Source organism: Electrophorus electricus, chromosome 11 (genome assembly GCF_041902795.1).
Source record: "Electrophorus electricus isolate QZ-2024a chromosome 11, ASM4190279v1, whole genome shotgun sequence".
Taxonomy (NCBI): Eukaryota; Metazoa; Chordata; class Actinopteri; order Gymnotiformes; family Gymnotidae; genus Electrophorus; species Electrophorus electricus.
This window is the reverse complement of record NC_137507.1, coordinates 4,382,514-4,409,799: the sequence shown is the minus strand read 5'-3', so window position 1 is coordinate 4,409,799 and position 27,286 is coordinate 4,382,514. Positions and strand designations below refer to the sequence as shown.

Below are 27,286 nucleotides of genomic sequence, written 5' to 3'. Positions count from 1 at the left end.
AGACACCGACTGCAGTGTATTTCTGATATCTCAATAAAGTTGCTCTGAATTGTTAGTTAAAATGTCTGAAAGGGGTAATGGGGCTCTTAGCAAGCCTCTGGCATATGGCAGCAATGGGGGGATAGCGCTTTGATGCTTTCCCAGGGTTAAATATGTGAATTTGTCACAGTATCTTAAAGCTGTGTGAGGAAGGTTTTGTATGTTAAACTAACAGTGGGCCATGTGGCAGCTGTTCACACACTCACTGAAATTGTCACAATATCCCAGTTTTTCCTAAGCCATGCGTTAAACCAAGAGCTGCTCCCATAATATATAGTTTGTCAAATTTATGAAGATAAAAGAAAGGTCAAACTGCCATGTTGTGATCCCAATAGTACCTACATGCCATTTGGATGTAATATTAGTATACTACACCTTTGGAATGTTACTCTTACTTCATTCAAATTCAGAGTTCAGAAAATTAGAAGCGCAAAATATTCATTTGGGTAAAAATCCCAGATATACAGACTGCATCATATTTTATTAAATCTAGTTTACCTATGAAGGTGGATTTTTACTATTCAGTCTGGGGGTGAATACCTTCATCTGCTCAAGTATTCACCGCAAGTCTTGTAGTCTGGTGCTGCCCTCTGTTGTACCGTTTTAGAATCTCGCTTGCCTTAATAGTTATTTACTGGAGCGGTACCAGACTTGGCAGGGAATATTTGTTCTCATACATCAGTTTGTTCACGATTGATATAATGTTCTGGAAGGTTCTCTGAGACACAGTGGACTTGTGCTCATTCCTCTGAGGAATTTATTAATTAAGCCTTTTCGTCTCCTACATCAAGTGTTTCAAAAGATGTTTTGCAATATAAATGCAAAAAATGCCACTTCCCAGATCAAAAGTCCTTAGCAGACAGCCCTTTATTCCACACACACCTTCCATAAGCTTTCCTCCACAGCTTTTATACATGTCATACAGTTGTACAAAAACAGACACAAATGTACATGATTTACTTGTGCAAACAATATTTCTATTTATGATGAGACATCTAATTGGCATGCATAGGTGTAAACTTTGGCCAGGTGAATCAAAACACGTTTTCTTTCAAACATGTAACTCTTCTTACACAAACAGTTTTAGGGATTTTGACAAGCTATCACAGACAATGTTTCAACACAACAGCTATTGGAGACACCTTATCATTATGTTGATCAAACATCACACACTCCCTCCATAGAATTGTTTCTGTTAAGTATAGTTTTCAATGAACAAAATCACTTTGGTATTATAGTGAAACATTGCTCAGGGCAACCTGTGTGTATGCGTTGTCAGTTAAAGCTGTGTACTGTGTACTTGGCAGTGTACAAAAACCAGACAAATCTAACCAGATTAAGCGCTGTTAACTTCTTTATAAACAAGCAGTTCATGTATTTTAAGTAATTTCTATGGTTGATATCTACTTGGCAAATGAAAACAAAACATGAAAAATATACTATATTCATATATTTTCCATTGTCAAAATATATATTTTGTACACATGTATACAGTCAATGTTTTTAAATGATATAACTTTCATACCACTAAGAAATATAGATCCAGTACTATAAATTTAGACTCACCTTAAATCAAAACTATTCAGAAGCACCATATCTACCACTAGACTTAGTCAAGGTATAGAATTACACCTTGTGATTAAGCTTTAAGCAATTCAATCCAAACTACTGCGTGGCAGCGGTATTTGTGTGTGCATAAATGTGACACAGATGGAGAGACCACAGCCCCGACACACTGTACTCAGAGATGGAGAGCGAGAGGGGGATGGAAGGCTCATGCCACGTTGCTTCCGGCCCGCGCTGGTGGGACGGTGGGTAGGCTGCTGGGGGGGTGGGGGGTGGGGGTTTGAACGCAGGGACAGGGAAGAGGAGGACGGCGAGGGACACGCTGAGGAAGGAGACAAATGAGATGAAGGCAGAGATAAGGGGCAGGAGGAAGAACCGGACTGGCTGGGATGGCAGTGAGCTTGGAAGGAAGGGCCGCAACCTTTGACACAGCACGATGGGCCAGGGACTCGTGCAGGGATTTAGGAGGAAGAGGCATGGCTGCAGCTCAGGAACAGGGCAGAGCAAGAAGGGCGCTTAGCAGGCTTAGACGTGTTCAACACAGGGCTGCTTTTCCTAGGGCTAGGATGAAAGGTTGAGATCTTCGAAGCAGGTAAAGCAAGGAAATCATGTTTACTAACCCCGTGAGCTGCCATAGCGTGCCCGTTAGCCTGCAGACAAAGACGCGGCAAGATGCAATGTGGAATGAGGTTGGAAACACAACTACTTTAATCTGTAAATATGTATAATCTATATAAATAGTTATATAGTAATACACCCAGAGAAATACTTGAGAAATTAAGATGTAATATAAAACAGGATTGCATATTTGGGCTAGACATGTATAAAAACAACACTTAACAATGGCAAAGGGAAAAAAAACAAAACTTTTGCCTAGCACGGAAGTACAAAGTTGGCATTATACCTCCAAACTAGCACATTTTAGTGTGTGGGCCTGTAAGCCTCCACAACTACCCCCTCTAGTTTACAAAGATCAGTGCCCTTTAACGTGAATGTGGGTGTGCTCATTTTGATGGTGTCCCAGTTAGATGGTACATGGGGTAGGAGTTGGGTGGTGCCAGCTTTAGGTGAGATGTAGCCAGAGATATGGAGGATGACAGGCTGTCACAGCAGTTCCACACAGGTCCAAAGCACCAAAGTACAAAGTACTCCCAACTTCACAGCCTAAACCCTGGGACAGTTGTGCACCTGCGGGCCATGAGACGGGATGTCCCTCAAAAAAGAGGCCCAAAAGAGGCCCTACAGTAAAACTACCTGTCGATACTGCCTCTGGGAGTCCTGGAGCTTTGGGGGTTTTCCAGCTTTTTCCACGCTCCCGGCTTGGGGGCGAGCTTTGGGCGAGGTGATTCGACTCGAGGAAGGGGAACTTGCGATGTTCTGGAAAAAAAGAAGGAAAATTCACAAGAGTCAAAGGTGAGCTGGAGGTGAGTGACAGAACTGTGATAGTGTGAGAACGACATGTAGATTTGTGATTCAGAGAGAATTGGAGCAACAGACAGGGAGCATGCTTCAGGAAACCAACATTGTCCCACCCACATGGCATGCACAATCAAGTCGTTACACACAGATCAAAGGCAGCCATTTGGATAGATAACACCATCACTGCATCACACCCAGAATTCACACAGCAAAAGCGAAGTGGAAAGACAAGGACCGCGACCATGTCGAGAGACACCCGACTCTGCAAATCACAGCAACCGAAACTCGCGAACAGGATGGAAAGCAGAGAGCGCCCTGCTGCAGTTTCCCCAGCAGACACCTATGATGCGCTCACGAGTGATTAAAGGCCGTGTATAGAACGACGAACCCTCAGAGCCAAGCCCCAACCACTGGTGGGAGGGGAGAAGCACGGGAGGTAGAGACCTGTTTAGGGTCAGCAGAGCCGGGGGAGTTAGGGGTAGGGGGGTGAGGCACACTCAGGGCTTTGGAGTTCTTCCTCTGCGGGGGCTTCTGGGGCTTTGGCCCCAGGGGGGCCGGCCTCTTCGAGGGGCTGCCCTTGCCCTCTGCCGTTTGCACTGCCGTCCTCTTGCTCTTCGGATCTTTGCGGGACGTTTCGGGAGACAGCCCAGGCTCCATGTTACTGATGGTGGTTTCTAGCTGTTTAATGGTCTCCTCGAGGCTGTCCAGAGTTTTGTATGTGCTTTTGCATATCTCGTTAGTGCTCCTTGTCGGGGACTGTGAGCTGACGGTGTGATTTTGTGACATAGCGTCAGCAGAAGGAGTGTCAGCAGCAGGGGCGGTGTTGGCAGAAGGGGCGGCGCCGGCTGAGTCTGTCGTTGATGTGATCTCAAACCTCTTGGCTTCTTTCGCTTTTTTCAGTGTGCCATCGTCCTCCTCCTCGTCCTCATAAACAACCACCTGCAGTGTCTTTTTGCCCGCTTTTGTCCCGGTGCGGAGGGCTTGTCCAATGGCCGCCAGCTGCTTCTTGGGAAACGGGAACTTAAATTTCTTTTTACCTTCTTGCTTCGTGTCATTGGGCTCCACTTTGGACCCATCCTCCAACTGTGGGGTAGAGTCCTCTGTGTTCTTATTCTGTTCACCAGGCACTGGGAGATGATTAACATTCCCATTGGCATCTGGGTTTCTCTCAGGCCTGAGTTGACCTGCCACCTCAGCAATAGGCATAATCTCCCTAGTCATTTGCGAGCGTGCATCCTCTTCCTCAGCATCCTCGACCTCCTCGTCAATGCGCTCTTTTGATAGCATCCTGTCCAGCTCCTCTTCACACTCGAAGATGGTGGAGAGGCGCTTGTAGGCCTGCTGGATGTCCATGGGCTCGTCGAACACGATGATGACAGGTTTCTTGCCGGACCCACTGTCCTCAGGGGCGGAGTCAGTTGTGTCTGCTCCAACTTGAACTGTCTCCACGTCTTGGCCTTTGGAGCTCACCAGTTGCCGATACTCTCCGGTGGACAGAGCCTGCACTTTTGTTTTGGTGATCACAAAGGCGAATCTGTCTGGCGAATCTGTCTCTCTGGGAACGTCAGGGATCAAGTTGTCCTGCTCCGTGCGCCTGTCCTGCTCTGTGTGCCTGTCCTGCTCCCTGGATGAGCTCCACACCACCTCCTGCAACCCATTCTCCAATGACAGTGCCGGGGGTCCAGGCAGCACTTGAGAGTCGGTCTGATCCTCCCCCACAACACAGGTTTTCACAGGTTCCTCAGTAACAGTAATCGGGAGTTCAGAAGCATGGCTTGACACTTGCTCCTCTAGCCTATCTGTGACAGCCTCAGGTAGCTCTTCTTTTGGAGCCAAAACGTGTGTGTCATCCTCAGCTTTGCAGCTGTCCTTCAGAGCCTCAACAAAACATGCAGACATCTGCTCTGTATCGGATGTCTCTTTCTGGTTCTCCTTCTCTTGTTTGGAGGAATCTAAAGTTAGGTCATGTGATGTTAGTATGTTTGGCCATGGGGAAGGGTCAGAAGGATTCAGAACTGCCACCTTCAAGGAAGAAATGATTCCTTCACTGGATTGATTTTGCTCTCCGGGTCCACTAGGGGCGTTGTCACTGGGTGGCCTTGATTTGCCAGTGATGTAATATATCACCTGGTAAGGAGAAAGATTTGCTTTAATTACATACAAGTCAACCTAAATAGATCAAAAATGGGTAAATATAGATAAAAATGTTTTACCCCAGAGCCAGACTTTGCAGTCTTTGGAGATTGTTGTCCATCATTGCTGTGTTGAGCTATGTTCTAATGTTTTTGAGGGAAAGAATGAATATGGGCAATGTCTCAATCAGCGCAGATGTCGGAGTTTAAAACAGATAGATTACCCCATCTAGAGTTGTTTCCTCTGGGTATTTCTTTAATTAACAGGTTTAAAAACCAATGTCACAAGGCATGCATCTCATAAAACAGTAAATCCCAAATTTTAAGCTTTGGCAAGTCTCATGCAAAAAGGTCAGCAGTAAAAATGGACTGAAGAGAAGACATGAAAGTATTTGAATTTAGGGGTTAACAAATATTTTCCAGCAGACAATATAATAAGTCCTAGCTGAAAGATGTTAGCAAAAAGAGTGAATTGCATCCAGCATTCCCGGAGGATGTATTAGGTATGTGTTACAGATAAAAACCTATGAACAGAACAAGACAGCAAGACTTGAAGCAACAACAATTCTACATACATTCAGCATCATCAGCAAGCTCAAAACTGATATTCCCATATTTATGCTGTTTAAAAACCTTGCAAAACTGTCTAAAACACAGCAGACTGAAGTCATCCTTGATCTAATCGGTCATCAACATGACTCCTTCTCTCCGTAACTTATCCGTCTAGGCTCCGCCCATGTTACCCTGCCTAGCCGCAGGTCTGTGAGGGTGAGAGCAGGGTTACACACTTGGCTCTTGGTGGGGCATTGCAGTCACTCAAGCATGCTTGAAGTCAAACAGAGGCTGAGCGTTAGTAACAGTGGTTAAAGGGACGCGTGCGTTATGGCACCGAGAGGCCAGGTGGCGGCACTGCGCGCCTGTTACCTTTGGGTCGTATGAGGAGAGGGAGAAGGTTGCCTCCAGATCTTTATCCGGGAGCTCATGGGTGGTCAGATCAACAACATATCTGGGCTCTACATTTTTAACAGGGGACTTCTCAAACACCTGGATTGGAGTGCGTGTGGATGAGACCGTAAACACGTTTGGGTCAGAAGCAGAATCTCATTTTTGCAAACCTATCAGATGAGGAGTCCACATTCTGAGAGATGATTACTCTGAACTGAAAAATGAGCCGAAGTGGAATTTTGTTTCCAACACTAACTGCCTCAGCTAATTAAGCATCCTCTTCCAACAGACTAGCCATTAAACTAGATATGCTACCTCTGAGCTGGAATAAAACCTTGGATGTCCAAGAACAAAAACAGAACAACAAAAGAGCTATGCAATTACTAAATGGTTCACCACAAATGACAAAGAAAATCAGTTCTCGTGAGACAGAGATATGGTCAGAAGTTGATATGGTCAGAACTGCTTTTTGTCACCTCTAGAGGGCAGACCAACCCAAAATACTGCAAAAACTGAGTGGCAGATGTCCCCAGCAGTGTTTGTGTTTAAGTGTCAGAAAGGGTGTGACTGATACTGACGTAGAATGAGTGTGATTGTTCCAAAACACCTTTGACTCAACTGTTGTTCTATACTTGTGTTTTTGCTGCAGGAGTGTTTATTAACTTGTTTATATATATAAACTTCACCCTCCATTTAGGTACATTCTGAACGTTTTATCTCACCAGGTGAAAGTCTTCGTGTGTGTGTGTGTGTGTGTGTGTGTTTGTGTGTGTCTGTGCATGTGTGTGGGGGTGAGTCTGTGTCTGTGCATGTGTGTGGGGGTCAAAGCACTCATGCATGCACATGTGCTTTGCACAGCAGACGGCTGGGGTTTACTCACCTGCAGCTCCGCTACGATCTTATCTTTGTCACCTTCCCCCTCATCATGAGCAGCAGAAGCGTGAATGGGGGTAGAGATGTGGGGTTTGGGTTTGACCTCTGGGGGAACCCGTTGCAGTTTGGCTTGGGGAGTTGCCTCCTCACCGTCCTGCTGCTAAAAGAACCAGCCAAGCATAACTGCCCCTCACCCACCACTACGAACCCCTTCAGAAACAGGCAGCTAGAATCCCATATATGGGACAGTATTTGTCATCACACTTTTTATGTACGGGGACAGAATTCATTAGTACAGTTCATGAACAAAAGGAGCGCAGAGACACACCCTTGCGTATTCAGTACTGACACGTTCCATTACTGAGCTTGTTCATTGTATTGATAATATGTTATTCCAGAAGAGAAATGTTGAATAACAACAAGAGAAAGGTGTCTGGGAATGCTGCTCAACTAGGTCTGCACAAACTCAAACACATGCAAACCCACACACACATGCGCGCGCACAGACACACTCACAAGCACGCAGTGTGTACCTGAACGAAGATAGATTCCTTGTGAGTGGTGTAGATGACCTCCCCGGAACGTCCGGTTGTGAGCCCGGTGGCAGGAGGGTGGAACCTGCGTGGTGGGGGTGGAGGCGGGGACTTGCTGGCTGTCTCTGGGCTGGGCTTCACTCGCAGAGGCTTCTCTATAGCTGGTTTTTGTCCTCCCTCTACACTAATCTTGACTGGTTTGTCTGCTGGTTCTGCTAGTGTGGCGGCCTCTGTTTGAAGTCACAAACAGAAACAAATAAGGCGTGTGTATGAGTGCATGTAAAAGCTGTCAGGAAGCTGTTATGGAATATAAGACATGAATACACGGTCTGGAAGTGGCCAGTACTCAGGGGATGTGCCAGACTGTTGAGAGTCTTAGCAAAGGTATGACAACTTAGAAATTGAAAACGAACTTTATGGTCAACTCTATATCTCTAATGGTCAAATTGATTCTTGCGATAACTAAAAATGTTTCCTGTAATCCAGGCCTCATTGTAAAATGGTGAATTATTTTCCCTTAAAGGAATATTCCAGAATTTTTCAACTTCATCTGTACTGACTGTATCTGTAGTACATGGCTGATAATAATTTTGAATGTTGATGTATTTTCCTCTATTCATAATGGAAACTTATGGGCAAAAAAGATCAGCTTCTCTTAGGATTCAAGTCTCACATAAGTTTGAAAAATGCTGAAAAATTCCTTTAATACTGACTTTTTCATAGGTTGTAGTAAATGCGTAAGACGAACAAAACCACCATGCAAAACTAAAACAAACCAAAAAGAAAAAAACCCAAAAGATAATCTGAACAGAAAGAAAAACTCAAGCAACATTAGTTTAGCAGTAGGTGTGTCCCATGGGTGGATGTACCTGGGAGTGGAGGCGGAGGACAAGAGGAGTCCGCCTTGTCAGGAAGGCAGGTGGCTGGGCTTGGAGAACTGCTCTCCTCCTGGGTCACCTCCAGGTTAGGTATGGACTCCATCAGACTGTCCTGGGCCTGGCGTAGCTTCCTCTCCATCTCTGTCCCTACAGCCTCCTCCATCTGCTCTGCCTGCTCCTTCTCTGCCACCTGCAACTGCAGCCCCACAGATAACATGTTCAAGCTGTTGCTCTATGCAAGGAGTTGCTCAGTCAGACGGTTGAACAGAGGGAAGCAGAAAAGGTTTATAGAAGAAGGTAAAATCTAAATGTAAATAACTAAAGTTAGCAATCTTGTTGCCTGAGAACCTAGGACCTGATGGTAGACTGTCATGGTAGGGGTAGATGGTAGAGGCCGTATCTCACTGTGACTTACTTTATCTTTGCCTGTGCCAGTCTCCTCATGCTGTGGTGGGCATGACGTGACAGAGCTGCAGTCCATTGGCCTCTCCTGGCCTGCAGAGGCCTCTTTCTTTTGTAGAGCGGTGCTGTCCTCCCTGCTCCTGGGGCTCACCTTGGCCACGGTGGGTGAGTCCCTGCCCGACACGGGTGTGAGTGGGGGGCTCGGCTGGTGGCTCAGGCTGACAGAGTGTTGGCAAGGCTGCAGGTTGACGGGGGAACTGCAGGCCTGATGCACGACCACAGGTGAGGAGGGCGTGAGCTCGGAGCGGGCGGGTGAGAGGGGTTGGGGGCCGGGTGAACTCCGGCTGGTGTCTGGGGAGTCCGACTCCTTGGTTGTCGTAAGGCTCACGGGGGCAACCGGGTCAACGAGGGCATGGCTTTCTGTAGCACAACTGCACATCACACAGGGTCCTGCTGTGAGCTGCACATAGTCACTTTACTTATAACTTCTGAAAGAACAGTTTTAACATAATACTCACAGCTTCAGCAAATGTAAACACCTCAGAGCTATTATGTACTTTTAAATCTTTTTGAATCATGTAGGTACCTGGAGATTGGTAAGTGCCTGGAGTACCTCCAATAGCACTGGCAATGAGATGTACCATGAAACACGGGTGGCTCTTTTTCAGTAATTGCGTGCAGTGTTTGTGGTAGTGTACATTCACAGTGCTCTACCTCTGGAGGTCACTCAGGGTCTCAGTCAGGCCTTTGACCCTCTTCAGCATGCTGTCCATCTTGTGAGGCTCCTCCTTGAGGAAGCGCACAGCCTCCACCTCCACCCGCAACACGGAGCGCATCTTCAGCTGCAGGGCTGGGAACTCCCCTGAGCAGTGCACACACACACATGGCCACATTCAAGCTGACTGCACAGGCTTGTTTAAGCTCTCCTATCTTCAAATCTACAATTTCTATTGTGAGGGAAGTCCAGACAGGAAAATATGAATTTGCATTTACTTTGTTTTGCATCTGGTACTTGTGTACAAAAGTTATCATTATCATTAGATGCAAGCTACAATGATTAATTAAACACCTAACTAACCAACTAACTTTAATCCCCAACTTTTTTGAAGTAATTCCTGAAGTACAGACTTCAGATGACCACTCTGATTTAAGGTTTAGATTAATCATGCTCTCTACAAAAGATGTAGCTCACCCTTCAGTGCAGCAAGGCACTCTCCCACTGTCCGCAGATTGACTGCCCCCTCCTCCACATCCCGCAAGGTGATTGGTTGCTGAGCTGAGTCCTTCTTCAGTCTCTCCACATGATTCTCCAACTCCCTGTGACATCACAATAGAGTGGGCAGGGCTTAATTCTAGCTTCTGATCGACCTCTGTGTGAATTCATTTTCTGACCTGGCACATTTTGCCAAACAGACCACTAAGAACAGAGACCGACTGCAAACCCAAGATTTTGGGGGCCGACTTCTTCCTCATGGCTTTGCTTACCAAGGCAGTCAGACACAAATCCACTCACACCCACAGGGTAAGAGGCCTTCATCGCACAAGGACGGGGAAAATAACCTCAGTAAAAAGCTGCATGCATCATGGAGTGACTTCACCCACCATTGCAATACTTTTTGAGGCAGTGTAGCTCTCAGGCTGGGGATGGACTGCAGACTATGCTGAGCATATGTGAAAAGTTCAACTTAGCCTGCGCTGCCGAAATATCACCTTCTGCACAGGCTTTTCAGTAAGCCGAGACTTAGTGCGTAGAGACTGGCCAAGCTGCGGATATTGAAATGCTCTGAGCTGAAACCTGTTTGACACGCTCAGTGAATGTTTGTTGATGGTCTCCAGAGAGAGAGAGAGAGAGAGAGAGAGAGAGAGAGAGAGAGAGAGAGAGAGAGAGAGAGAGAGAGAGAGAGAGAGAGAGAGACACTCAGGGTGTGGGGTGAACTTAGGAGGGCGAACGACTGGAAGAGAAGCCAACCCTCACTGAAATGCCTTCCCAGAAACATGACCTCCACACGGCTCCGCACAGGCTGCTCATTTCCTGCTGTAACGGTAGACGGGTAAAGGCCAGAGCTCTGGCTAATGGGCCCGACCTGCATATGAATGCAGGCTAAGAGCTTGCACACAAGCAAGCACTGCAAGAAGCTGCTTGCCTGTGCATACACTGAGTTCATGTCTCAGTAGTGTGCGTGTGTGTGTGTTCTTGTGAGAGAGAAAACGATACTTGTTGCACCTGATTTAGCTTGGGATCTAGAGGCCTGAGGGATGTCCACAGGGCACTCCCAGGCAGAACAACAAATCCTTCTTATTTGATTTTCAAACACACATAGCTTAGTTGCACAATCGGCCCTGTGTGTTGTGAATACTGGAACAGGAGTTCTTCATACCTACTAGCAACTTGGTATTTTATTAATGACTAAACATTCATTTGTTTTTACAAAATTGTTATTTAAAACTACTACATTATTGAAGTAAGTCATAAAGAGATTATTTGATGGGTAATTCATGGAGAACAGAAAAACCTGATTCAGTAGTTCTTTCCAATCCAAATGAAGTCGAGGATTAGGGACAGCCAGCTAACTTGATTTTTTTTTTTTTTATATGACCTAGGATTGTATACAGTACATTGCTCCACTGCAGGCACAGGGCTGTCATTATAATGCCTGCACACCAGAGATGGAGCTTTGATTTGAGATTAAGTTTGGCCCCTTTTTTTGCAGTCAATAATTTTCTTTTCCACATCAGAGGCATTCTTATACAGCTGTCTCCAGCAAGGTAACCTAATCTCAACAGCTCTGTGTGTCCATAGCATACAGAAACTAAACATCTTTTGGTACCCAAGGCGTCAGTGGTAGTCAGCTCATCTGAACATCCCCAATCCAGCCCTGAGGGACACCCAGTCAGCACAGGTTTCCAGAATGTTGATAGTATCAAGCCATGCCCACTCTAGGAGCCCTGCAGGACTGGCTGGGGAAGCCCTGAGCTAGCGGTCGCTCTGCTGTGGGCTGCTTTACCCCAGCTGGAGCAGCAGGTTCTCCTCCATGGACACGTATCTGTGCCTTTCCTGCTCCACCTGCTTCCTCTGCTTCTGCATGGGGTCATCCAGAAGCCGGAGCTGCTCACACACCCTGTCCGTCAGCTCCTCTTCGGCCTGCTGCAGCATCACCCTCACAACCTCCTGGTTTTGCACCTGAGGACAGCAGATCAAATATGTCTGATACACAGCACGTGTTTCTTACTGTACACAAAGGGGGAAAAAGGGGATAATCCAGGGTTTTCAGAACTCGCTTTCTGGATGCCTTCCGTCAGAGTTAACTTTCTATTACAATGTAATGCTCTTGGCTGTTGCACATATTCTGGAAGACCTTGATTAGCTAGAACAAGCACACCCATTCTGACCTGCCTGTTTATTTTGTCCTTTTTCTTCTCTTGAGTATTCTAATGCTTGTTCTACAGTGTTGACCTTGCACCAGCTCTCACACTCCCCACCCACTTAATTGTTACTCACTACCTTGTACCAAGTACACCTATCTTATAGGTTCGTGTGTAAAGTTTCAGAATGCAGCCCATTTGTTACCATGCTCAAACAGGTTTCTCCATGTTTTGCTGTTATAGCTGGGTTGAGAGTAGGCCCCCAGCCAAAAATATCCAGCCACCAGTAATCCTGTGGTCAGAAACTGACTGCTGATCAAGGGCTAAAGTGTGGCAGTAGAAGGTCTACAGTCTACAACTGTACACTTTCAGGTGTTTATTATGAAGTGGTTTTCCAAATAAAGTGTCTGGTGGGTATATTTGTTGTAAAATGAAAGCCACCATCTGATTCCCAATCGGATGTGTTAAGCTGGCGGGGAGAAGGTCTGAACAGCGAGTGGCTTGCCTGTGTCTGTCTGAGTTGATGCAGGTGCATGCGAAGGCTGGAGACGTTCCTCTGGAAGGTGTCCAGGAGAGGGCCGAGGGCCAGGCCCCTGGCCTGAGGAGGCAAGGCCTGGAGTACGGGGCTCTTAGATCCAGCAATAGGGGACACTCCTGCAGAGCAAGCAAACGGTCAAAGAGTGCCTCAGAGCTGTCCATCTGGCCTAGTACTACGTGAACTGTGACCTAAGTCAGTAAGACCTGAAAAAGCACAACCTGTTTGTTGGGACACTTTACATTTGATGACCACATCAAATGAATGACTCTGAAATCTAAAGCTGATTAGAAATACTTGAGGGAACATTCTGAGTGCCTTCTAATTAATTATATTGTTAGTTAATTAATGCTCTTCTTAATTACTCCCTACTTGGGTGTCTGAATGGAAGATATACTAACCACCGCTGGTTGTGCCATGAGCCAGGGGTTCAGAGGATTTTTCACTGAAATCAGAGTTATTTTAGCATTGGTTAGATACACACCTGACACAGGTTCACGCAGCTTGTTATTGGCTGAAGTTTAGTTCACATGTTTAAGCTTGTATTAGGAAAATGAACAAATCCACGATTCATGCTGTATAATTCAGTGTTACTCAACTGCCAACAATTTTATAAGCTCTGTATTATTTGCTCAGTGCTGGCAATAACTCTCATGGCTTTTCTTTCTGAGACCTAAACAGTTGGGTATCTGGATGATCTACTCTAATCTGTGTTTTACAGTGCATACTACATTGGCCCCCTGCTAAAGCTTACCTGGCATTCTCTTTGATGCCACTGGTATTTGTCCCTTTTAAAAGTGCATGCTGAAGAAGACCAGTCAGACTAGCTATCTGCTGCTCCATAGCCTTCATACGCTCACTAAAGACAAGAGACAAAAGGATTCATTTTGGCAGTACACGGAGATTAGGGCTACATAATTTCTGCCACTAAAAATAGGCAAGTTTGCTTGAGGGACGAAAGCAATAATAGTCATTTAAGATGACCTTACAATAGTAGGGTGGTATACTGTTCTTGAAGGTATGGCTTTATGACTAAGTATGATGTGGCTGCCAAAAACAGCAGTGGATCGCAGTGCTGAGCTCAGCTCTGCGGAGCTGCCATGACACCGGCCTTACCTCCGTCACTCTGGAGGAAGAGGCAAGATGATGGTACGCTTTAGCACGAAGCCATCTGCCACATGATTGTAAATATCCCTGCACCCCACTAGAGCTAGGGCCTCAGTGAGAGGTGTGTGATGGTTCATAACGGCTTTATCCAAGCCATATTTGGATAATGACTCTGGATGTGGTTAAGCACTTTTAAATCACTGAGAAAGCCCAAAAGAAGAGGCAAAATAATGCACACACAGTAGCTCTGTTCCTTACACTGCTGTTTTGAAACAACCAACCAACCAACCAAACAAACAAATGCGTAAATATATAAATGTACTTCAGCCCCACCTCTGAGGACCTTCTGTTGATATTGGCCCTTGAAACGGCCTGTCTCCATGACCATGGGGAAGATCAACAAACACAGGGGAGGCTACGGTCCCCCTCACCCTCGCCACTGCCTCCATGGTTCCATTGCTGTCCTTCCGGAAGGATCTTCGTGCATGCACTGTCCTCTCTGCTCCCTGTAGTAGCATGTGGGCATTCTGCCCTGGGTGGATGTCAATCATTCGGACCTCGCCAACCCTCTGAGGTGAAGAGGGCGGGCTTTTGGAGCCAAGTGGCATGTGCGGGCTCTCGGAGTATTTGCGGGACCTCTGCCTGTAGAGGGAGTGTTGGGGGTCAGCGACCTCAGCGTACGAACCAACGGACTTGGCCTGTGAGCGGCGCTGGAGGAACACCTGCCCGTCGAGCATGTCGCCGATTTGGGTGCCATGAGAGGATGCCACACTCAGCCGAGCCTCAGGCAGTGTGTAGGGGTCAGCGTACAGTGGTGCGCCCCTGCCGCTCACATCTTCATCGGGCTTCACGTCACGTCGTTCCAGGATGGCGCTGGAGCATGGCGGAGCAGAGCGGGTGATGGGCACACTAGACAGGCGGTCGCGGGGCAAGGTGGCACTGGCAGGCATTGCCATGCCGTATGGGAACCGAGAGGGTGATGGAGGCATAGAGCGTCCACTCGGGGGAGACATGGAGCCCTGGACAGTGTGGATGGGACTGTGGGGTGGAGGCAGTGTGTGGAGCATACTCTGTCCGCCAGCCTGCTGTCTACCGCTATAACGGGAGAGCTGTAAAAAGACAGTGAACCTTTAATTATGTTTCTCAAAAATCAACAAAATTTTGATACTTGCCTATTTTTTAAAAGCAATTTAGATATTTAACATTGGTTCTTTTAGAGACATTTAGGTGTTTAGAAATTAGTGTCAGCCCTGTAACAGCATTATTTCAGTTTTGTGATTTAACTTTAAAAAGGATATAGTTTTTCTTTTTAGCCTAAAATGAGCATTTTGGGGCAAGGTAATGATTTAAGTAGGCAGTGTCTGAGAGGTCTAGGCAGAGTCCAGGACAGTTCCGGGGCCACTCCTCACAGCCTAATTCACAGCTATGAATGAACTCTACAGTCTGTCCAGCTGGACTTGGATGAAAGCAGAAGGTGTTGATTTTGCATTGGGAAATCTGCATATGCAGCCTTGTAGCATAGCCACCATAGTTTGAAAGCCTCTTTTGTTGCAGCATTATTAATACTATAAATATTCATGATTTGAGTCATAAAATGTAGCAGCTTAGCCATGTCAGTAATATGTCACTGCTTACAGGTAACTGCTACAATATTTTTTCATGCTTCTTGTAACAGCTTTGATATGGCTGTCAACATTAGGGAGTCTAGAGTGTCAGGTTTTGACCGAGGGGTCTTCCTTCTGTTTTGCTAATGGCAAAGGTGGTGACAGATTGAGAGCCGATTCACCTGCGGGCGCTCTCCGATGCTCTGCCCTGCTCCTGCGTGCTGGAGCGCACATCACTCCGTGCAGGCAGGTCCGGGCAGGGCTGCCGCCGGTGCCAGCTGCGCCACTTTCAGCCCTTTGTTCCACTCTTACACTGTCATTATTTAGAGCCTTAATAACACCAACAGAGACAGAAGCTTCTGTTTCCTGCATTCAGAGCTAGTTATTTATTTCAATAGGGAGTGTTCATTTCGTTTTGTTTTTCTTGATGAGAAAATGAGAACAGCGCCATCCTTTTTTTTCTGTCTTAACAGAATTCTTGTGAAGAGGTTTCACTATTTTGGGAGTATTTCCTTGATAAAGCCAGCAAAATTAGTTTATTGGATGCTTGATCTTTGCAACGCTAATGTTTATTCTCCTGTTAGGAATTAATAAATGAAAGGAAAACAAATGGATTCAAATAATTAAAACAGTTTAATTGCTTTAAAGTCCTATAACTAGCACAGGGAAGTTAGCATTATGCAAATTAAATCATGGAAGCAAGCTAACGCTGGTGCTTATATATTGTTCACGTTTCTGGATGGAGTATACCTTTAATCTGCTTTCTGAAGATTGGGAGGGGGGTGGGAGGTGAGTTTGGGTAGACAAGACTCCTTTAGCATAATTACCCATCCCTCTTGGTAGGGGAGGCGTGTTTCAACAGGTGTAGTTACACACTTGTTTAAACTCCAGTGCAAAATAGATGTCCCCTTCCTAAGGGCGTATAAAGCCTCATTTAAAGGCGAGACCGCGGCATTTAGACGTGGGTTTATACACCGTGTGCATGAACAGTAGTGAAGCGATTAACTCCCCAGCATTCTGGACGAGGACTAAAGCTCCTGTGAACATTACTGCCAATAATCTGACTGTTGTAATGGCCCATTAAACTCTTTAACCCACAGATAAAGTGTGAAAAGACCACAAAACACAAATGCAATACGCAGTGGGTGGTTCTGTAGCCAAGCAAACAGGTGCATTACATTAGCAAGCTTGTTGGCACACGCTTCACATAGTGATTGACAAATACGCTTGTTTTCATGTCCCTATCAGGGCACTGATTTCACTCTTACTTCAAGCATGTAAATAGCTTATGACACCTTGCTACAGGAACGGCGCAAGGCCACTACGGGTGGTGACAACATGTCACGCTGCTCTCTAAGCTTCCGTAACGCGGCTCAGGCATTTACACTCTCCGGCGGCGCCTTTGAACAGTTTAAAAAAACAAACCACAGAAAATACAGTAGAAAATACAGGTTGCTGTTTGTGAGCAGCAGAATTGGAAACACGTGGAGGAGACAAGAGTTCCTGGAGAAAGCAATTTGAAGATCAAAGCACCTCAGCATCATCTCATGTCTGTTGCCAGTGCTGTTATCCAGAGCTTTGCAAGAGGACTGCGGCCTGGCCCTCACTGATAACATCAAACCACACCAGCTCCAGTCTCTGGAGACCATGCGCAAGTCAAAACCTCATTCAAGCCCAGCCATATTGCAGAGCAACCTGCTCATCTGGACTACACCATTTCAAATATTTCTTGCTATTTTCCCCCGAATCGGGAAATTAAGGTTCTATAGCTCTAGAACTGCCAAGTATAGCACTGTCCACCACAGCAGAACTTGGGACTCGCACCCCAGTCAACAGCAATGGCAAAAGTTCTGAAATCTAGTTGATCCATTTCTCACCATTATCCTAGGGTGTTTAATAATGTTTGCATTATTGTGTAAACAATGTGTTAAATGAGATGATGAGAGCCAGGTAGCGTTAAATAAGAAGATAATGTTAAACAGAGGCACGAGTATGAAGGTTGGCTTTCTTGGGCAGCGCACACCTTTAATGGTGGGATTGGGAGCATCAGAATGTAGCAGTCCTGAGTCTGTGCTCTCTTTATCAGTTGAGGTGACCAAGTATAAGCATGTTACATGCTCCCAGCACACGGTCTGCTCCAGTTGGCAGGCCCAGTTCCTGCCCTGCCCTTCACAGACATATGCAAGCCCCATGCAAGGCTCCAGCCTGAGGCTGGATCCCCCCTGGCTCTCTGGGCCAGCCACGCAGCTGAGAGAGAACAAACATCACCGCGCCCTGGACACACATCACATCCAAAACAGATACCTGCTGCTCTCCCAGGTGCTTATATATCCAATGGGACAGACAGCCACTCACTGTTATTAACTCCAATTTGTGATGACGACATGGCTTCAAAAGATATGCACTGGCATCTTTTGTAAATGGCACCTGCAATTTCGGAAGTGGAGTGACTCCATGGTGAATCCACGGCCAGCATGCATTAATGGAACATGAGGAGGCTTTACACATGGGTTTGCTGAGAAGGCTTCACACATGGGTTTCATTAGAACACAAAGCACAGTCAGTCTGGTTACAATTATGGCTACTGCTTCACTCCAGTTGCTAATAGGAATTTAATGGAGTCAAAACAATGCTGATGTCTGAACTACTGATTTCAGCCTGCATTAGGAGTTGAACCTACATTACAAACAAGTTCTTGCACTCTCTCTCTCTCTCTCTCTCTCTCTCTGTATATATATATATATATATATATATATATATATATATATATATATATATATATATATATATATAAAAAATATCTTGTCATATTTAAATAAGGATGAACAGTATTATTATCTGAGTTGTAAACCCAACCAACAAGAGTAGCTATATATGCACACTCATGCTGACAAAAACAAAGGAAGGTCCACAAACCACACATGCACGCGCACACGCACGCACGCACGCAGAACATTACCAGCATGCTCAGTCCATGCTGGTGTTTGGACTAAAACACACCTGTGCAGGCTTCTACAGTGAGACTCTCAGGTTCAACCTGCAGTAATGGGCTATAAACACCAAAGGCAAAAGAGGGAGCATCCCAACTCACCCTGGCGTCTCCGTTGCTGTTTAGGGGGCTGTGATTGAAGGCCTGGGCGGGGTCCTTGTGGTAGACCTTCAGACAGGAGTGTGCCGTGATGTTTCTGTAAACATGACAGAGGCCTTGGGTCAGCATGTGCATTAGGTCAACACAGAGTGGGGCAACTCGTATACAGTGGCTTATTGACAGGATCAAATGATCTAACTATTAATAGTAAAGTTATTTAAACAATTGAGGAACTTACTACTTATAAACCTTTTTATAGCATAGGGATCTTGCTGTGAATCTGTAAATGAAGCTTGGGGTGTAAAACTGACATTAATGTTAAAATGGCTGTTGAACAAAAATAAATAAAAAATTAAAAGTGATTTGTTTTGACAGATGGGTCAGGAACGTGTTGACACAGGTCTGTTCCCCACGGCTCTCTAAGCTGATAACAAGCCAAGCCCAGCTCATGTGCACAATAACACACACACACACACACACACACACACACACACACACACACGTGTACACACTCGCACGCACGCATGTTGCCGTGATGGGTCACCCTCCCTTTCCTGTTGACTTGTGTATGAGAGGTGCAGGAGCGGTGGGTGGGGACCCAGCCCTCTACAGTCACAGAACAGGCACCTCCCAACACCACCACTCTTACATCAACATTTTGGCATTAACACGACATGCTACTGGTACTAATTAATAATGAAAGTAATGGGCTGCAGCTAGCTACTTTATTTGGTGAAACTGTGACAAATTAGTACCCTGGTGTTTACTGTTCCATACTAACCAACTGCTACAAACTCTGTCTACAATAATGGAGAAAAGTCAGCATATGCGAATGCTAAGACACTTCCATTTTTGTACTGAGAGAAAGTTGTCTGATTGGGAGTGTAGCACCATGTGAAATTAGGCTTGATTAGCACCAGCAAGTTCTGCCTTGTGAAATTTTTGTGGTCATATAATTGACTTGTATAAAGTAAAAGTATTTATTTGTGTTTATTTGCATTGCATGTGCTCTTCCTTCCCAGTTGCAAGGTGGTCTCACACAGCCAGGTGTGAACTCACCCTGGTCACAACTGTAATTGGTCTTAAATGCGAGTGGGGAAATAAGGCTTATTAGGGTGGGAAGGAACGGAGTTTAAAATTTCTAACCCAATCCAGTGACTCATAAAGCAGCATGAGGGATTGAAACAAAGTATTTGAAGTGGTTTTAATTGATTTTGTGTAACAAACACACCTCCAGTGAAACTCGATTAAACACCTGAAACATTCTGAAGACACTATTAAAAATACCTAACTATTAAGCAAGGTTTGCTTGCGTTATTGATTATACTGTGGATGTTAAAACTGCAGTGACTATAGGAAATCCATTAACTAATTTTTTAAACACTGTCTGCAGACATGTACTCTCATTACGAGACAGTGTTTGGCTCCATGAGACTAGTAAGATGGGCTAACATTATCAGACCATGCTGTCTGGAAACCAAGGCTAATCTCTACCTCTAACTGACGCAAAACGAAACGAGTGGGGCGGCACACCCACCGGATGTCGGTGAGCTCATAGTAGACGTTGCGTACATGGTCCTTGATGTAGATGGCCACGTTTGGTGACTCTAGCATCTTCAGGGTCAGCTGCTGGGGGAAGGCGCTGACAAACAGCGCTCTCACCGTGTCTGCACTCGTCACCTCATTGGGCATGAGGGCCTGCCTGGTCTCTTCTCCATACTGCAGGTACAGGACGCCTGGAGAGACAGGACTTCGTTATTATCCTCCTGGCATGTTCTTATTTGTATGACAGAGAGTCATACTCTAGCCCTGGATGAGTGCAGCGTTCGACAGTTCTTTGCCAATGCAGTGACCAGTTGCCAAGCCCCTCATGAGCTGAATGAGAAACACTGAAGAAGGATAAACCCCTGTCAACACATAAAAAGGAATGGAACCTCAAAGCAAAGGTTGAGTCACATGTACTGAACGACTATATAGCATTTTTGTGTGTGAAAAACTGCTTAGAGTGGCTTCAAATTTTATGGTGCGACCTGAAGCATGTTTCAGATCTACTTCATGTTGTATTTCAAAAGAAAAGTTCATAAACTACCAAACAGATAAAATATTGAGAGAAAAATGCTTTTGACATACAGCTCCACAGTAAGAGCTACAAGCTGAGGCTCAGAGACAGAGGCTTATGGAATGCACAACGTTGTGGATAAGGAGACCAGAGCAAGCAAAAAATTAAATTGAGAGCGAGTAATATTTGTGTTCCTTTTTTTTAGTCTGAGATTTAGCAAGGGCTAAGCTTGGGGTTTACCATCTGTATTTATTGGCTTAAACCAAGATTTTACTTGCTGCAATATAAACTAAGTGGACAGTGTGGGATGTGAGTGTGTGTATGTACGTTTGTGTGTTTATGTGTGTGTGTGTGTGTGTGTGTGTGTGTGCGCGCATGTATGAAAACAACTGCTGTAATGCTGCCAGGCCGTTAGAGGAACTTCAGCAGAAACACACTGATGGAGCAACTCACAGCTCGCATGCTGATAAATCTCAAATCTCAGATTTTTTTAAAGTACAATTGCAGCAATGCCATGCCTCTACCTAAAATGAGTAACATATGTGGCATTTGTATACTGGGCAGCAGCTTGAAGATTGCTAAAATAACACAGATCATTTAACATGGAAGGCTCCAAATAATTGTCTTGCTCTGAAACATGAGCTTATTTGTTGGGATATATTACACACTACCTCGGGTCTCTTCTGGTCTTAAAAAGTTTCTGATGAAGGGAAGAAACCAGATTGTTCATCCAAAATACTGTTCTGTTGAAACATTTTGTATATACCTAAGGACCTGTCCTTGGTCTGGTTGCTGGACTTGACCACAGGGAGGCTTGCCCGGGTGCGGCTGCCTCGAGTAAAGGTGCTGGGAACTTCTTCCGACATGGCCTGCAAAGACTCCAGCGAGGCTAGTGACTGCTGGTCACCCTGCTTCCCCCCAAAGTGCTGGGGGTTTCCACTGATCTGGAACACATGACCACGAACACAAACAGCCTGAGCACAGGTTTTGTGGTTTGCATTTTTGTGAGAACAGGCCTGGATAAGACTGCTTACTAAGAGTAGAGGACAGGATTTTGGATGGGTTAAACGCAAAACAACCATTTTAAGTCCAGTAAGCAAAGGACTGATGAGAAGGCTGTGAGATACATTACAGGCAACTCAATGTTTTCCCAAAATAGCCACTCTGAGATTTATAAAACTATAAACTATAAGAGAAAGGGTAGAGAACATAACATCTCCACACACACACACACACACACACACAGTCACATTACACAAAAGACTTTCCATTGATAAAATGTGGTGCCCTGTGAAGACTGAAATGTAGTCTATAACACATGAAGTTTTGTGAAAAGGTTTGTTATTATATGTTAAAAAGACAAAATTCTGTCCATGTAGATGAAATCTAAGGTGTTTTCCCTCCTTTTCTATTTCTGCCTAGGTGCAAAAGCAGATTTCATGATGGTCCAAATGTCTACTGGGACCATGTCATGCCAATCTGTCATCCAAATTACCATCACTTGAATTAGCCAGTCCACACTGTATCAGGGCCTGAGTGAACACCATCATAAACACCAATCTCATAAAACACAGCAGAGGTTTTCCTGCTGGACTCTAAAAGTTGTCTGCTGAAAGAAAGCCACTACAACTCTGTGCAGGAGACCCCACGTTTTTGATTATAGTCAAAATATACAGTGACTGTCAACACATTTTCAAGTCAATTATAGATAATGCATTTTGCAAACAACAACAAAAAATCAAGTGATTTATGTTTAGTGACAGAGAAGTGACACACACATACACACACAAACACATACAAAAGCATCACAAGTTAATGTACTTTGGAGCAGGCCCTGAGTTATTCTCATTCTGCATTTTGCTTGTATACATAAGCAAACGTATGCATTTGCTGATCTGCTCCTCATAATAGGTGTGTGGAAAATGGAACATGGGAAGCAATGTAAATCAGATGTGTGAGCAACAGAGCATCATGCGTGAAGGCTGGAAGAGGCAGGAAAATGCTGCTCCACCTAGAGGTCGGGGGTCATCGTTCCTACAATAGAGGAAAGCAATGGCAGGGACAAGCCCACACACACAAAATTAGAGTATGTCTCATCAGAATGTGATACACACACACACAGCTCAATCTGAAAGGTCCTTCCCTCCTAATTCTCAGTGCTTATTTGCTATGGTCATGCTGCCAGTTTGTGTTCAGCTTTCAATTACACACCTCTTGGTCTGAGTTTGTTGCATTATATCATTAAACAACTTCAACAAGTTAAAACAGTTCCTGGAGTGACAACAAAGACTTAGTCGAAGTTCTTAACATCACCGACATCATCATAAGCAGCATAAGGGAAGCCACTGTCAAGCTTTTGCAAGCAACGTCAGCTTATTATTTCTTTATGCAATTAACATTATGTGGCTGAAACCCTTAATCTTCATTGTATTAGACATACTGTGCAAGAACATGAAGGTTGGCATCTTTAATCCGAAGAGTTGTGTCTTAAAAAGCCCTGTAATAGGCCCTCATCTATTGAGGAGGAGTGGGATATCAGATATGGGAAGCACTCAAACGCAGCAACATCCATGCCTGGTTTGCTAAACCCATGGCTGTTCTTGGGGGTGAAGGCATGCTGAGTAAAGCACATGTTTGCCTAGCTCGTGACCTCAACTAACCCCAAATAACCCCACTCCTCTCTGCCTTACACAATGAGCAGGAACCCATCTTGAGTGTGCTCAGATAGTCCAAACCTTCAGCGAAATGCGATGAGGAAATAGTAGCTGCTTAAAGTCACATGTACATGCAAGCACAAACGCACAAACTTTCTCCCTACTTGTGTTCATCCACCACAATGCTACAAATTAAATCACATTCCACTTTCCCATACCCACACAAAGTAAAACCCAGTCAAAACACATTTTGTTGTTCAGCACAGCTGAAAAACACTCTCCTGTTCTCCTCCAAGTTCTCTCAACCTGCCTGCAGCTTCCCTCTAACGTACTATGGGTGGGGCTGCATGCCCACAAGCAGTGTGGCTTTACAACCACCAGAGGCTTCATGTGCTGCTCTCTTCTGCTGCTCTCTTCTGCAGTGGAACCACCGCCTGTCTAAGTGAAACAGAACAGAAAGGGGAGAGAGCCTTAAAGGCTCTGAGACCGAATGTGTTTACTGTTACGAATGTAATGAGAATGTGCGAGGCAGTGAACTGGAAACCACAGCCAGGGCTTTGACAGAAGCCAAGGGGCAGCCCCAGGACAGAGGTGGGGGGGGGTGTTAGTTCTGGCCTGTGGAGGGAACACGAGAATCTACATTCTCGATCATGAAGTGCCACATTCAACAGCTCGAGACGAATGTCTGTGCAGTTCATAGAACTAAAAATAAATAAATAAATAAATAAATAAATAAATAATCATCTTCACGTTGGGACGTGGAGTACATTGGTTATATTCCAAGTACAGGCTTTCAAAACATTTCCCCTTTTGGGAATTGACAGGAGTTCATCTCAAATGTAGCATAAAAAACAACTTTGTCTGAAAATGGCCTTGAACTGCTCACTCTGCTTAAAATCTTTTAAGATTTGAATGCACTGGAAGAGCCTGCTGACTGACAACCAGCCAGAGGTAATCTGCCACCTGCTAAATATTTTTCCTCCCACTGAACGAAGAGGCATGTCCAGCCATTACCATTTCAAAGTACAACCCTGGACTTGCAGTAGCTAATTAACTAGGCTTGTACACCCGTGTACTGCAAGTTATTTGGCAGAGCAGGATAGCCCTGTCAGTGATATCCAGAGGGAGGGGATGGCATGGAGCGAGGTGGGTGTGTTTATCAGAGGCTGTGGGGAGGGGTACTAGGTGACTGCGGATTAGTTTTATGGCACTATTTAATCTGAAGCCCCCAGAAGCGTCCAGGTGTGTTACCTTGGAGAATGCTGAATGGTACTTGGGAGGTGTTATAACTTGGCCCAGTATGGCAATAAAACATGCACTTGTCAAATTAAATGCCACCCACCCACCCACACACACACACACACACAGATAAATGCTCACACGTGTGCACGCACACAAAGAAAACTTGTCAAATCTAAACACCATTTTCATTAAGTGTTTTGTCAGCTGTGGGCAGAGGTGACAGTAGGGGCCTGCCTGTGGTGACCCAAGCAGCACTGACTTGCAGCTCTTTACTCCAAGCCCTCCACAGGTAAACCCCTATAGGTGGAAGGTGCTAATTGTGCGGAGATTGTATCTCTGCACAGGTGCTGGTTCAGTGTGGGTTACTTCAGCAGCTCATGCGCTATGACACATTGCAGAATGAAATAATAGACTTGATTGTATTCGCCCGGCCAAACTTCACAACAGCCTGTTCCAAGATTTATACAGCATGACAGATGATTCTGTTCAGCACATGCATAATTCCTTCCCCTTAATAAACCAAGGCATTAGCAAGTATACCCTGTAACCTGAAGCCATTTTCTCTGTACAAGGGGCACGTGCGAGGCTAACAAGCAAACTGAGAAACTAGCATTTTTTGAATTTCAAAACAACAATCGGCACCAGGTGTGCATAAAAATGCTGGAAGCATTTCCTCAGGACTGGGAAGATTGGAACCAATTTGGTAACATGTTCCATATACATTCAAATCTTAGCAACTTCATTGTTAACTCTGATACTGTCATCATAAGTTATCTACAGTATGAGAGGGCAAGAAGATTTATGTAAAACGATCTTCACAAATTAAAAACATTGTCTGACCAAAAATGCTAACACTGTTAAAAATCGTGAAAGATAATTTTCATCACTTAGCATTAAGTAAATGTGATTATGGCAGTTGGGTGGCTACTGGCTTTCATCACTAGACAATATGTGGCATTTTTTTGGTCAGACTAGCGCTTTAAAGTGTGTGTGTGTGAGGGGGTGTTCTGCGGAGAGCAGCCCACATGGTTCGCTGCACTCTCTAATCATGGGTGAAGGAATGGTCGGAGACTATGCTTCATCTCGGCTAGTCTAGTGCCAGGAGCATTGAAAGCTTGGGCAGACTCGAATAAATCACGCGTCCCCAGGAGCAGTCTCCTTGGCTCTGGAGAATATTGGAAGGCTGGGAGAAAAATGAAGGGCTACACTGATGTAGGACAAGTGAACTCTGAGATTGCTCGGTCCCAGGGACACAGGGGTGGGTGACACTCCACGCTCCCAGAGCGAGCACACATGAGAAACAGCACTGGCACCACAAGGTCTGAGGGAGGGTGCAAGGGTGGGCGGTACGAACGTAGTTATTATTCTTGCTATTACGTCCCATTAATGTTTTGAGTAACAAACCTCACCGTCTTCACAAAATTGGAGGTTACAGAAATGCTAAAAGCTTAATGAGACTTTCTTACAGCCTTTTCTCACAAACTTGAATGAATGATAATACAGCAATAAAGAGCAGCAACTTGGTCTGGAGCTAAACCCGAATATTAGGGAGGCTTGACAGAATGTTTATGAGTCTTCATCCAGATTATAAATATTATAAATAAATACATAAATACTATATAAATAAATAAACAAATACTGCTTATAACTAGACCAGTATAGCTTATTGCTAGGCATGTCACCAACACTTTAGAGACGGATAATAATGTCAGATAACTTCTATTTAAGGATAACACGGATTCATATACAACGGGCATAGTACAACAATATATTAATTAGAAAAACGATCACGCTAACAGATGAGTCTTATATGTATTCACCATAAACGTATGCATTCATTCTATATCAAAGTTCAAGCAGCATTCATGCAAATTTCCCCCGTGCAATACTGAGACAAAACATCAGGCTCGTCTTGAAAAAAATCACTGCAGAAAACCCAAAACAAGCCAAAAGAAGCAACGCTGATACTTACACTGAAAAATGTTACAGCTAATCACCACTGTACTGTAAATCGAGAGCGGCGCGCAGCGATCCCCGCGCTTCTTCAGACTGGATGGCCAAAAGCATTCCAGCCCGACCCATAGGAAACGGCGGACGAAGTCAGGAACCACGTCCGACTCTCCATAGATCCTGCAGCATCTGAAACTTAGTTGATGCTACCCGTGTAAACTGATCTCTCGTGACACCGAGATGTTTTTTTTAAGTCAACCTACTCGAACCCCCACCTACTCGAACGTCAGAACTTACCTGTAAAACCTGTTCGTCTAGTAAAAATCTTGAGGTCGAACTCGCTAAGTCCGTGTGAATGTTTCTGCACCGATTCTAGTTGCAAGTTGTAGAAGTCACGGAGGACTGAAGGTGCGTTGTCAGGTGAAAGACGTCAAGTTTTGTTTAAAAATGTGTGTTTGTTAGTCGCTTTTATTGAAATAACTGCAACAAGGCTTGACTAAGTATAACTCCATTATTTTAAAAGATATATTAGGTTAGTTTTATTGTAACATCGCGCCGTCATCTGGAGAGAGTACGTCATTACGCTGTTCTCAGTGCTCTTGCGCTAACGTAACAATAATTTATGCTACGTTTTCGCAATTACGAAAACCATTATTTCCAGCTAATTTTAGGTCTTAATTGTAACTACACTGTAACTATGCTTGTTACACACACAAACGACACATAAACAAAACAAAAAGCAAACACACAAGCAAACAAAAAGACACTGGAAGTTTTGTTTTTTTGCACAATGAAACACTATATTCCGAGAACATAACTATACCAGTCAGGGTGATTCATACACAAACGAGTCACTCGAAATGTCAAGTGGAAACGAACAGATATAAAAATGTCATT

At 44.9% G+C, this 27,286-nt stretch overlaps 1 protein-coding gene across 7 annotated transcripts in view; it reads right to left on the bottom strand.

Annotated features, from left to right (window-relative positions):
• Positions 1-888: 888 nt before the first annotated feature.
• si:ch211-207d6.2 (sickle tail protein homolog) overlaps positions 889-27,286 on the bottom strand; it is a 48,633-nt gene continuing 22,235 nt past the window's right edge. For 2 of the 7 annotated variants that reach the window (XM_081723027.1, XM_081723029.1), the window contains exons 3-20: positions 21,310-21,487; positions 20,022-20,220; positions 18,488-18,581; positions 14,126-14,901; positions 13,440-13,544; positions 13,087-13,130; positions 12,656-12,804; positions 11,793-11,968; positions 9,980-10,104; positions 9,502-9,649; positions 8,801-9,218; positions 8,377-8,581; positions 7,508-7,737; positions 6,982-7,134; positions 6,081-6,200; positions 5,238-5,300; positions 3,469-5,151; positions 889-2,982 (exon numbers count right to left, since the gene is read on the bottom strand). In XM_081723027.1, the coding sequence (XP_081579153.1) occupies positions 2,845-2,982; positions 3,469-5,151; positions 5,238-5,300; positions 6,081-6,200; positions 6,982-7,134; positions 7,508-7,737; positions 8,377-8,581; positions 8,801-9,218; positions 9,502-9,649; positions 9,980-10,104; positions 11,793-11,968; positions 12,656-12,804; positions 13,087-13,130; positions 13,440-13,544; positions 14,126-14,901; positions 18,488-18,581; positions 20,022-20,220; positions 21,310-21,487 (5,004 nt within the window). In that variant the 3' untranslated portion in view covers positions 889-2,844. Of the gene's footprint in view, positions 2,983-3,468; positions 5,152-5,237; positions 5,301-6,080; positions 6,201-6,981; positions 7,135-7,507; positions 7,738-8,376; positions 8,582-8,800; positions 9,219-9,501; positions 9,650-9,979; positions 10,105-11,792; positions 11,969-12,655; positions 12,805-13,086; positions 13,131-13,439; positions 13,545-14,125; positions 14,902-18,487; positions 18,582-20,021; positions 20,221-21,309; positions 21,488-26,411; positions 26,624-27,286 lie in introns of those variants that run through there. The other 5 variants (XM_081723030.1, XM_027001245.3, XM_027001249.3 and 2 more) reach the window with 5 other exon arrangements.